General features: G+C 37.7%; 2 protein-coding genes across 5 annotated transcripts in view; one reads left to right on the top strand and one right to left on the bottom strand.

The window, feature by feature from the left end:
* Positions 1-480, top strand: part of SLC25A40 (solute carrier family 25 member 40) — a 70,219-nt gene extending 69,739 nt beyond the window's left edge. Inside the window, exon 14 of the transcript XR_007148521.1 lies at positions 91-480. The gene's annotated coding sequence lies outside the window, so the exon portion shown is untranslated. The remainder of the gene's footprint in view (positions 1-90) is intronic.
* RUNDC3B (RUN domain containing 3B) overlaps positions 1-12,804 on the bottom strand; it is a 154,971-nt gene that overhangs the window by 13,266 nt on the left and 128,901 nt on the right. For all 4 annotated transcript variants that reach the window (XM_047842025.1, XM_047842043.1, XM_047842036.1 and 1 more), the window contains one exon: positions 10,559-10,680. In XM_047842025.1, the coding sequence (XP_047697981.1) occupies positions 10,559-10,680 (122 nt within the window). The remainder of the gene's footprint in view (positions 1-10,558; positions 10,681-12,804) is intronic.

Here is a 12,804-nt window from a genome sequence, read left to right as displayed (position 1 = left end):
GTAAAAGCTAATGATTTCTGTATAATTTTATATATTGCTACTTCATATAACTACTTTTATTGTCTAAGTATTATTTCTCTTGTTTTCCAGGTTCATGCCATCATCTGCAAAAATCCAACTCTCCTGTCTCTAGAAGTTTCTTCTTTAAATGTGCTAACTACTACCTCTAGTATAACATTAAACAGTGGTAGAATCAATCTGGTATCTTAGTATTTCCTCATTAAGTAAGATGCCCGCTTTGGGACAGAGACATTCATACATACTCATGGAAAAGAACTATTATTTAGTTCTTTTTCCTTAAATGTGTCACACAATGTTGAATTCTGTTCAGGGCTTTTTTGTCATCTGTGGGGGCAACCTTTTCTATCTTAGACCCATTATTATGGTATTATATTAATAGATTTCATAATATTGAATTAAACTTACATTCATGGGTTAAATGTGCATGGTCATTGTATACCATTTCTTTTTGTGTGGCTAAGATTCTGTTAACTAATATATTATTTAGAACCTTTATATCAATATAAGTGATACTGGGCTATAATTTTTTATTTTTTAATTTTTCATACTGTATCAGATTATATTTATCCCCTACACTTTTATTTGTGCTTTCTGCCTTTGTTATTAAATTAGCTAGGTCTCTAATTTGTTAATTTTAAAAGAAAAATGATTTGTTCATTAATTACATCTGTTTTTCTATTCTTTATCTCAATCTGTGGTTTTATCTTTATTATTTTCTTCATTTGCTTTTTTATTTACTTTGTTTTTCTTGCCATATTGGTCTGGGAAACTTGATTCATTTATTTTCTTTCTTTTTAATGAAAAGGTATATATATAAAAATTATACACTTTCCTCTGATTCGCTTAAATAAATCTCACAAAGTGCTATGATGAGTTTTTATTGTCATTTTTTAGAAATGGGTAATTTCAGCTTTTCTTACTTGCTGTTTCTTTTTCTACAGGATAACAAGTCTTACTTTCTGTTTTAACTTCATATTATTTGGAATGGTTTGTAGTTCTGTTCTAGTTGTTACCTTTATCCTTTATACAACTAGAGAGGTGTAATGCTAATCTCACCTCTTCCCCTTATGAATTACTCGATCTTTTTGCCTAGAAGCCCTGAGTATGTTTTTTTTTTTTTTAATGCCTAATTGTTTTAATACCATATGTCTTGGAGGTGATTAATACTGTTTAATTTTCTCAGGCACTTTGTCAGCCCTGTCAATTTGTAGATTTTAGTCTTTTATTTCCAGATATTTTTCTCGGATTAGAGATTCAGTATTAGTTCTGCTCCACTGTTTTATCTTCCTCAGTGACTTTACTGATAGATCTTCTTTGCTTGCCTTCCAATTCAAACACTTCCTGACTCATTTTACTTCTTTCTTCATTGCATTTTCATTCTCTTGGTTCCTTTCCTGCTTTTCTTCAGTGTTCTTAATTAAGTTCTCTTTCAAATCTATTCTTTAGACAGCTTATTCTTTAATATTTACTTCTGATATAATTTTGCCTTTTTCTACATTTCTTTCCAGAGTGTAATCAACTACCAATTCATTTCTTTCTGTTTCTGGAACATTTCTGTTCCTAGTTTTTGACTTCTAATTTAAAATGTTTTTATCCTATCTTTATTTATTTTTTTTTATGAAATTTATTGACAAATTGGTTTCCATACAACACCCAGTGCTCATCCCAAAAGGTGCCCTCCTCAATACCCATCACCCACCCTTCCCTCCCTCCCACCCCCCATCAACCCTCAGTTTCTTCTCAGTTTTTAACAGTCTCTTATGCTTTGGCTCTCTCCCATTCTAACCTCTTTTTTTTTTTTTTCTTCCCCTCCCCCATGGGTTCCGGTTAAGGTCCTCAGGATCCACATAAGAGTGAAACCATATGGTATCTGTCTTTCTCTGTATGGCTTATTTCACTTAGCATCACACTCTCCAGTTCCATCCACGTTGCTACAAAAGGCCATATTTCATTTTTTCTCATTGCCACGTAATATTCCATTGTGTATATAAACCACAATTTCTTTATCCATTCATCAGTTGATGGACATTTAGGCTCTTTCCATAATTTGGCTATTGTTGAGAGTGCTGCTATAAACATTGGGGTACAAGTGGCCCTATGCATCAGTACTCCTGTATCCCTTGGATGAATTCCTAGCAGTGCTATTGCTGGGTCATAGGGTAGGTCTATTTTTAATTTTCTGAGGAACCTCCACACTGCTTTCCAGAGCGGCTCCACCAATTTGCATTCCCACCAACAGTGCAAGAGGGTTCCCATTTCTACACATCCTCTCCAGCATCTATAGTCTCCTAATTTGTTCATTTTGGCCACTCTGACTGGCGTGAGGTGATACCTGAGTGTGGTTTTGATTTGTATTTCCCTGATAAGGAGCGACGCTGAACATCTTTTCATGTGCCTGTTGGCCATCCGGATGTCTTCTTTAGAGAAGTGTCTATTCATGTTTTCTGCCCATTTCTTCACTGGGTTATTTGTTTTTCGGGTGTGGAGTTTGGTGAGCTCTTTATAGATTTTGGATACTAGCCCTTTGTCCGATATGTCATTTGCGAATATCTTTTCCCATTCCGTTGGTTGCCTTTTAGTTTTGTTGGTTGTTTCCTTTGCTGTGCAGAAGCTTTTGATCTTCATAAGGTCCCAGTAATTCACTTTTGCTTTTAATTCCCTTGCCTTTGGGGATGTGTCGAGTAAGAGATTGCTACGGCTGAGGTCAGAGAGGTCTTTTCCTGCTTTCTCCTCTAAGGTTTTGATGGTTTCCTGTCTCACATTTAGGGCCTTTATCCATTTTGAGTTTATTTTTGTGAATGGTGTGAGACAGTGGTCTAGTTTCAATCTTCTGCATGTTGCTGTCCAGTTCTCCCAGCACCATTTGTTAAAGAGGCTGTCTTTTTTCCATTGGATGTTCTTTCCTGCTTTGTCAAAGATGAGTTGGCCATACGTTTGTGGGTCTAGTTCTGGGGTTTCTATTCTATTCCATTGGTCTATGTGTCTGTTTTTGTGCCAATACCATGCTGTCTTGATGATGACAGCTTTGTAGTAGAGGCTAAAGTCTGGGATTGTGATGCCTCCTGCTTTGGTCTTCTTCTTCAAAATTCCTTTGGCTATTCGGGGCCTTTTGTGGTTCCATATGAATTTTAGGATTGCTTGTTCTAGTTTCGAGAAGAATGCTGGTACAATTTTGATTGGGATTGCATTGAATGTGTAGATAGCTTTGGGTAGTATTGACATTTTGACAATATTTATTTTTCCAATCCATGAGCAGGGAATGTCTTTCCATTTCTTTAAATCTTCTTCAATTTCCTTCATAAGCTTTCTATAGTTTTCAGCATACAGATCCTTTACATCTTTGGTTAGATTTATTCCTAGGTATTTTATGCTTCTTGGTGCAATTGTGAATGGGATCAGTTTCTTTGTCTTTCTGTTGCTTCATTGTTAGTGTATAAGAATGCAACTGATTTCTGTACATTGATTTTGTATCCTGCAACTTTGCTGAATTCATGTATCAGTTCTAGCAGACTTTTGGTGGAGTCTATCGGATTTTCCATGTATAATATCATGTCATCTGCAAAAAGCGAAAGCTTGACTTCATCTTTGCCAATTTTGATGCCTTTGATTTCCTTTTGTTGTCTGATTGCTGATGCTAGAACTTCCAGCACTATGTTAAACAGCAGCGGTGAGAGTGGGCATCCCTGTCGTGTTCCTGATCTCAGGGAACAAGCTCTCAGTTTTTCCCCGTTGAGGATGATGTTAGCTGTGGGCTTTTCATAAATGGCTTTTATGATCTTTAAGTATGTTCCTTCTATCCCAACTTTCTCAAGAGTTTTTATTAAGAAAACCCTTTTGTCGAAGGCCTTTTCTGCATCAATTGACAGGATCATATGGTTCTTCTCTTTTTTTTTGTTAATGTGATGTATCACGTTGATTGATTTGCAAATGTTGAACCAGCCCTGCATCCCAGGAATGAATCCCACTTGATCATGGTGAATAAGTCTTTTTATATGCTGTTGAATTCGATTTGCTAGTATCTTATTGAGAATTTTTGCATCCATATTCATCAGGGATATTGGCCTGTAGTTCTCTTTTTTTTACTGGGTCTCTGTCTGGTTTAGGAATCAAAGTAATACTGGCTTCATAGAATGAGTCTGGGAGTTTTCCTTCCCTTTCTATTTCTTGGAATAGCTTGAGAAGGATAGGTATTATCTCTGCTTTAAACATCTGGTAGAACTCCCCTGGGAAGCCATCTGGTCCTGGACTCTTATTTGTTGGGAGATTTTTGATAACCGATTCAATTTCTTCGCTGGTTATGGGTCTGTTCAAGCTTTCTATTTCCTCTTGATTGAGTTTTGGAAGAGTGTGGGTGTTCAGGAATTTGTCCATTTCTTCCAGGTTGTCCAATTTGTTGGCATATAATTTTTCATAGTATTCCCTGATAATTGTTTGTATCTCTGAGGGATTGGTTGTAATCATTCCATTTTCATTCATGATTTTATCTATTTGGGTCATCTCCCTTTTCTTTTTGAGAAGCCTGGCTAGAGGTTTGTCAATTTTGTTTATTTTTTCAAAAAACCAACTCTTGGTTTCGTTGATCTGCTCTACAGTTTTTTTAGATTCTATATTGTTTATTTCTGCTCTGATCTTTATTATTTCTCTTCTTCTGCTGGGTTTAGGCTGTCTTTGCTGTTCTGCTTCTAGTTCCTTTAGGTGTGCTGTTAGATTTTGGATTTGGGATTTTTCTTGTTTCTTGAGATAGGCCTGGATTGCAATGTATTTTCCTCTCAGGACTGCCTTTGCTGCGTCCCAAAGCGTTTGGATTGTTGTATTTTCATTTTCGTTTGTTTCCATATATTTTTTAATTTCTTCTCTAATTGCCTGGTTGACCCACTCATTCGTTAGTAGGGTGTTCTTTAACCTCCATGCTTTTGGAGGTTTTCCAGACTTTTTTCTGTGGTTGATTTCAAGCTTCATAGCATTGTGGTCTGAAAGTAAGCATGGTATAATATCAATTCTTGTATACTTATGAAGGGCTGTTTTGTGACCCAGTATATGATCTATCTTGGAGAATGTTCCATGTGCACTCGAGAAGAAAGTATATTCTGTTGCTTTGGGATGCAGAGTTCTAAATATATCTGTCAAGTCCATCTGATCCAATGTCTCATTCAGGGCCCTTGTTTCTTTATTGACCGTGTGTCTAGATGATCTATCCATTTCTGTAAGTGGTGTATTAAAGTCCCCTGCAATTACCACATTCTTATCAATAAGGTTGCTTATGTTTATGAGTAATTGTTTTATATATTCAGGGGCTCCGGTATTCGGCGCATAGACATTTATAATTGTTAGCTCTTCCTGATGGATAGACCCTGTAACTATTATATAATGTCCTTCTTCATCTCTTGTTACAGCCTTTAATTTAAAGTCTAGTTTGTCTGATATAAGTATGGCTACTCCAGCTTTCTTTTGGCTTCCAGTCGCATGATAAATAGTTCTCCATCCCCTCACTCTCAATCTAAAGGTGTCCTCAGGTCTAAAATGAGTCTCTTGTAGACAGCAAATAGATGGGTCTTGTTTTTTTATCCGTTCTGATACCCTATGTCTTTTGGTTGGCGCATTTAATCCATTTACATTCAGTGTTATTATAGAAAGATACGGGTTTAGAGTCATTGTGATGTCTGTATGTTTTATGCTTGTAGTGATGTCTCTGGGACTTTGTCTCACAGGGTCCCCCTTAGGATCTCTTGTAGGGCTGGTTTAGTGGTGACAAATTCCTTCAGTTTTTGTTTGTTTGGGAAGACCTTTATCTCTCCTTCTATTCTAAATGACAGACTTGCTGGATAAAGGATTCTTGGCTGCATATTTTTTCTGTCTAGCACCCTGAAAATCTCGTGCCAATCCTTTCTGGCCTGCCAAGTTTCAAAAGAGAGATCAGTCACGAGTCTTATAGGTCTCCCTTTATATGTGAGGGCACGTTTACCCCTTGCTGCTTTCAGAATTTTCTCTTTATCCTTGTATTTTGCCAGTTTCACTATGATATGTTGTGCAGAAGATCGATTCAAGTTACGTCTGAAGGGAGTTCTCTGTGCCTCTTGGATTTCAATGCCTTTTTCCTTCCCCAGTTCAGGGAAGTTCTCAGCTATTATTTCTTCAAGTACCCCTTCAGCACCTTTCCCTCTCTCTTCCTCCTCTGGGATACCAATTATGCGTATATTATTTCTTTTTAGTGTATCACTTAGTTCTCTAATTTTCCCCTCATACTCCTGGATTTTTTTATCTCTCTTTTTCTCAGCTTCCTCTTTTTCCATAACTTTATCTTCTAGTTCACCTATTCTCTCCTCTGCCTCTTCAAGCCGAGCTGTGGTGGTTTCCATTTTGTTATGCATTTCGTTTAAAGCGTTTTTCAGCTCCTCGTGACTGTTCCTGAGTCCCTTGAGCTCTGTAGCAAGAGATTCTCTGCTGTCCTGTATACTGTTTTCAAGCCCAGTGATTAATTTTATGACTATTATTCTAAATTCACTTTCTGTTATATTATTTAAATCCTTTTTGATCAGCTCATTAGCTGTTGTTATTTCCTGGAGATTCTTCTGAGGTGAGTTCTTCCGCTTGGTCATTTTGGATAGTCCCTGGCGTGGTGAGGACCTGCAGGGCACTTCCCCTGTGCTGTGGTGTATAACTGGAGTTGGTGGGCGGGGCCGCAGTCAGACCTGATGTCTGCCCCCAGCCCACCGCTGGGGCCACAGTCAGACTGGTGTGTGCCTTCTCTTCCCCTGTCCTAGGGGCGGGATTCACTGTGGGGTGGTGTGGCTCGTCTGGGCTACTTGCACCCTGCCAGGCTTGTGATGCTGGGGATCTGGCATATTAGCTGGGGTGGGTAGGCAAGGTGCACGGGGGCAGGAGGGGCAGGCTTAGATCGCTTCTCCTTAGGTGTTCCACTTCAGGAGGGGCCCTGTGGCAGCGGGAGGGAGTCAGATCTGCTGCCGGAGGTTTGGCTCCGCAGAAGCGCAGAGTTGGGTGTTTGCGCAGAGCGAGCAAGTTCCCTGGCGGGAACTGGTTCTCTTTGGGATTTTTGCTGGGGGATGGGCGGGGGAGATGGCGCTGGCTAGCGCCTTTGTTCCCCACCAAACTGAGCTCTGTTGTCAGGGGGCTCAGGAGCTCTCCCTCCCTTTGTCCTCCAGCCTTCCCGCTTTCTGAGCAGAGCTGTTAACTTATGACCTCCCAGATGATAAGTCGCGCTTGTTGTGGGAACACAGTCCGCCCGGCCCCTCCGCTTTTGCCAGCCAGACTCGGGGGCTCTGCTTGGCCGGCGAGCCGCCCCTCCGCCCCGGCTCCCTCCCGCCAGTCCGTGGAGCGGGCACCGCCTCGCCGCCCTTCCTACCCTCTTCCGTGGGCCTCTCGTCTGCGTTTGGCTCCGGCGACTCCGTTCTGCTAATCCTCTGGCGGTTTTCTGGGTTATTTAGGCAGGTGTAGAAGGAATCTAAGTGATCAGCAGGACGTGCGGTGAGCCCAGAGTCCTCCTAAGCTGCCATCTTGCAAAACCCCCGACTTTATCCTATCTTTAAATGCTTGTTTGAAGATACTGAATAAAATCGTATGGTTGTATTACAGGATTTTTTTTTTCCTGCTTCACTATTGTTTTTCTAGCAGAGGGTTTTATCAGAATTGTTTTCCGCAATTTAGGCATTTAAAAAAAAACAGTAATTTTGTACACATAGGAAGTCTAGCTGATTTGATTGGTTGGTGAAACTTTTCATTCAAGAGCCGCCTCCTGTGTCAGTGTATCAAAGCAGTTTCCTAATTGTATGGCTTTTATGGAGGTGGAGAGGGGAAGGATGCTATGAGTGGAAAGGATGTGTGTCCTTCAAGTTTTACAATTTTTTCTTTAGTTTTACACAATCCTAAATGAAGTCCTTTTTGTTGTTGGGTTTCAGTTGGTGAATTTATTCTTTTTTTTTTATCATTCTGTTAGATATTTGGGTATGGAAAGTCTATAAATAATATTTCATCTGTTATTTAACCTTGAATTCTTAAAGCCAAAACTTGTCTGTGTGTGTATGTGTGTTTACACATTTTATTTTTTAGAGTAGTTTTAGGTTCATAGCAAAAGTAATAAGCAGAATGTACAGAGACTTTCCGTATCTCTATACAAAGCCTCTCCCATTATGAACACCCCCCCACCAGAGTGGTACATTTGTTACAAATGATAAACCCTACACAAACATATCATTATCAAGCAGGGTTCACAGGTTACATTAGGGTTCACTTTTGGTGCTGCACATTCTATGGGTTGGACCAATTTATAAGGACATGAATCCACCATTTTACTATCATACAGAGTAGTTTCACTGCCCTAAAAATTCTCTATGATTCACCCAGTCATCACTCTTCTATATGTTTATTTTTATAGTATAAAAATTACCCATTATTAATCATGACCTATTGCTGTTAAAATGACTATAATTATAAATTGATTAAAATACTAAATAAATGTGTCTTTTACATTGAGAGTCATCACAAGTAAATCCACTACTGGATTAATTTTTAAAATATACATATTCTAAATTGTGACAGTGAACTCAGTTTACTCTCTTCCATTTACATTAAGTGCCATTAGGATACTCTATTATGCTATCTTTATTATCCACATCATCAAAAAAAGATTCATATGTAGTCAGTACACAGTATTTACAAAACTATCAATACAGACTTAAGGCCCTCTGAGAACATTTCAACAACTCTTAAAAGAAGCAGAACATTCAGCTTAACAAAATTTCCCATTGCCTGAGCCTTCTTGTTACCTGAATTTTTACTTTATACTATCCACACCTTGTACCTCACATTCTAAGACATTCATTCATTATATACTTATTCTATCAAAAAACATTTAATAATTGTCTATTATGTGACAGGCTCTAGTAACACACTGGTGAAAAATATAGGTAAGTTTCCCTACCCTCATGAAGCTTACATTTTAGTGGCGAGTTAGAGACAAGAATCATAACATAACACAGGGCAATGTGATAGAGTGTCTGGAGTGGGTGGATATGGAAATGGGGATGGTTATTTAAAGCATGGTAGTCAAGGAAAACTTCTTTAAAGAGATATTTCAACAGAGATCTGATAAGGAGGTTACCATTCAAAGACTTTAAGAAAGAAGATCTAGGGCAGTGGGAATAGCAATTGCAAAGAGTGGAGGCAGGAACCAGACTGAAGGAACAGCTAGGAAGTCAGTTTGCTGGGGTGCAGGGAGCAAGCAAAAGAATGGTATGAGGTAAGGCAGAAGTTGGCAAAGACATGATCATATGGGAGGCCATGATAAGCAGTATAGATTTTAATGTGATTGTCATCAAGACCACTGGAGAACTTTAAGTTTGGGTATAATATTTTCTGACTTATATTTTCTAAGAACCCTGACTACTATATGGAGAATGGACTGCGAGGAGACAAGAATGAGAGAGGAAAGACCAAAGAAAAAGCTGTGGCAGCAGTCCATCCAAGAGGCTTGCTCCATGTGACTTAGACTAGGGTTATAATAGTGAAGAAGATGATGAGTCAATGTAGACAGCATGTGTTGTATGGGGAGCAGACAAGACTTGCTGATGAACTGACTTGGAGTTGTAAAGGGTAGTAGAATCTAGTAAGACATATGGTAGCGCCATTTACTGCAATGCAGAAGACAGGGAAGAAACTGGAGACACAGAGGAGTGCAGGTTCCCCTGCAGTAAGGAACTCTTTCCCTAGCCCTCACCTCACTCACACACACTGGCAGAAGGAGAACTGGGTCACAGAGATAAAAGATGTGAGCACCATATCACACCAGCACCACTTGTCCAACCCAAAGTTCTAGAGTCACAGCCCTAGCATACGCTAGGGATAGGAAAGAAAATAACTTGCAATCAACTAAGCTACTGAAGCTTAAAAATACATAGGCTGAGTCTTAGAAAAGAAATGTGGTAACGAAAATGACCTGAAAAGTTTTGGAATTGAACCAAGATGTGGTCCAGGAAGATGCAATACAAGGGAAAGAGGGGTTGACAGAGCACAGCTGAAAGCAGTAACAGGAAAAAATAAAACTCTTACATCTATTCCCCAAGGTTTTCAGAATACTTAATTAATGAGGAACCAAAAGTGACTTGAGAACGAGGAAGTGGTCAGTTGTATCAAAGCTGCTGTAAAGTTTAAAACGATGAAGACAGAGAAGTGACTTTCGAATTGCAATATGGCAGTGGCTGACCACCTTGATAAGTCATTTTAGTAAGCTGTAGAGACACAAAAGCCGAATCAGCATGGGTTAAAACAAACAAACAAACAAAAACACAACAGGACAGGAAGCGAGGGAAATAAAAGGAAAAATTACTATCTTCTGAGAACATGAGCCACAAACACATGAGAAAAAAACAAAAAACCAAAAAACAATACCAGACCTTTTAAAATCATAATGGCACTTTCATTCCTAGCATCCTTCACAGAAATGCCACTACTGTTCAACATTCTGCAACCAAAGCATACATAGTGCAGGAAAAACTAATTTCCAACTAAATTTTTCTTTTCTTACCTTCAGTGATTAAATTTAATGTGTCTTGTTTTCCATCTCCTTCTTGTGAATGACTTGGATCCAGCGAAGTCTGAGAAAGGCTAACTTCAGCTGATAACTGGTCAAGACTTTGATAACTTTTTCTGTAAAACAAGAGTGAAATACTACTTGGATTTCTTCTCACAAAAAAATAATTTCTAGAGATATTCTTCAATGTTTTTCTTCAATTTACTGAGTTTTGGTTTATTTCTCCACAATTTTCCCCCTCAACTCTGTCTCTATTGTGGCTGCAATATGATCTCCATTATACTTTTCCCTCTACCCTCTTTGGAGGTCTCTGGGATTGATCAACTAAAAAAGAAAAACAGTTTGTCAGACTAATTTAAACCCTTACACAAATTTTTGATTATTTAGCTGCTTAGAAAATGGAGACTTTCTGGTTATTATCAATTTTCTTTTCTTTTTTAGTAGGCTTCACACCCAGGCTGGAGCCCAGTGTGGGTCTTGAACTCACAACTCTGAGATCAAGACCTGAGCTGAGATCAAGGGTCAGATACCTAACCACTAAGCCATCCAAACACCCCTGGTTATTGTCAATGTTCAAAGGAGTGGAAAATCTACAGATTACTCTTAATGTAGAAACCAAAATGATATAACTTAATAATGATGTATTATCTCTCAGGCACTTCAAAATTCACCAATGTCTTGATATTCTTATGGATGCTTTTACATAAGAGTAATTACAAATTACCATTACAAATTCCTCTAATTTAGAAGTTTAAAAATCTTGGATTATAAAATGGGTGTTTATGTTAATATACTATGAAGATAACTAATTTTCTTCCCTCATGTATTTCCTACTGTGATTTCGATTTTCATTAAACAAATTAAGAGAAATGAATTGTAACAGAGGAAAAATTCCATTATATATGGAAACTTAATAAGGTTTATTATTAAACTTTCCTCATATTTCTTTTGTCAAGATAAAAACAACTCAAAAGACTTAGGCAGTTTTGGTGTTATTGACACATTGACAAGAGAATGGAATTCAATATTATTTCCAAATATATCTGATCCAGGAAAAATAGTATGTTTTTCAGGTTTAATATCTATTACCCAAGGTAGCCAAACCCTAACTAATTTCCTAGAAATGTCATATATTCTATGATAACATTACAGGAGAGTATATGTAATTTAAATGATCTATTCCAGAGCTATTCTCTATTCAGACACAGAAGAGTAAACTTACAAATTTATTTAAAGGAGAATCTATTGTAGGAAACTTCTGATAACTGTAATACATAAAATATATTATGAGCTATACAACATGTAATAAAGAAGGATAGCCAATATTTATATAATGCTTCCCACTATATAGGTACTGTCCCTACATTTTATATAGATTAATATATTTACTCCTCACAAATACTCTAAGAGGTTGGAATTATACTGTTCCCAACTTATAGCAGAGTTAACCAGGGCACAAAGAGACTAGATTTGAACCTCATAGCCTGGCTCTAATTCTGTCTCATTAACCTCTATGCTATCTCCTTTCCTACTACAGAGAGAGAAAAAAAACATTTTCTGTTTTATTAGAAACCCTTCCTAGGTTTCAAACAGTTTGCTTGCAGAGATTGACCACGTCAACTACACTGTATGTAATCGTATCACTGAAAATTTCACTTGACTTTCATTAAAACTGTATTTCTTTAGCTATACAAGAAAGCAGGGAACACAGGAATTCAATAAAGGAAGTTATAAGTAAGTTTCTTTTCCAAATTATTTTTCTGTGCCTAATAGGTAGAAGGCCTGTCTTTAAATGGCTTTAAGGGAGTTTCTGACACTGGTCTTTCATCATTAGAAACTTGATAAAAAGTTACTATTATTAAATTTAAAAAATTATAAAAATATTTACAAACAACAAAGTACCTAGTAGCAAAACAAACATCAAATTAATTAGAAAATTATAAGGACTGAGAGCTTGACAGCACACATTTATAGAAATCAAGTACTGTCACTACTTGAGGGGAGGAAAGCCTGCAAAAGTCTATAAAAGCAATCTCTGGTAAAAGCAAAACAAAATGAGCTTTCTGCGTGAACTATTTAAGTTCCTTTTAGATATCATATTTCCAAATCCAAAGTGATTATGGACACTTTCTAACCTCTAATTTGTTACACTTAGTAAACAATCTTTCAGTTTACAGGCTTCACTTAACCAATTGTCAATGAACATAGAAATAGAATTTGGTAGACAATGACTTCTGAAG

The sequence above is a fragment of the Prionailurus viverrinus genome, chromosome A2 (genome assembly GCF_022837055.1).
Source record: "Prionailurus viverrinus isolate Anna chromosome A2, UM_Priviv_1.0, whole genome shotgun sequence".
Taxonomy (NCBI): Eukaryota; Metazoa; Chordata; class Mammalia; order Carnivora; family Felidae; genus Prionailurus; species Prionailurus viverrinus.
Note: the sequence above shows the minus strand (reverse complement) of the source record. Positions and strands in the feature narration are given on the sequence as shown.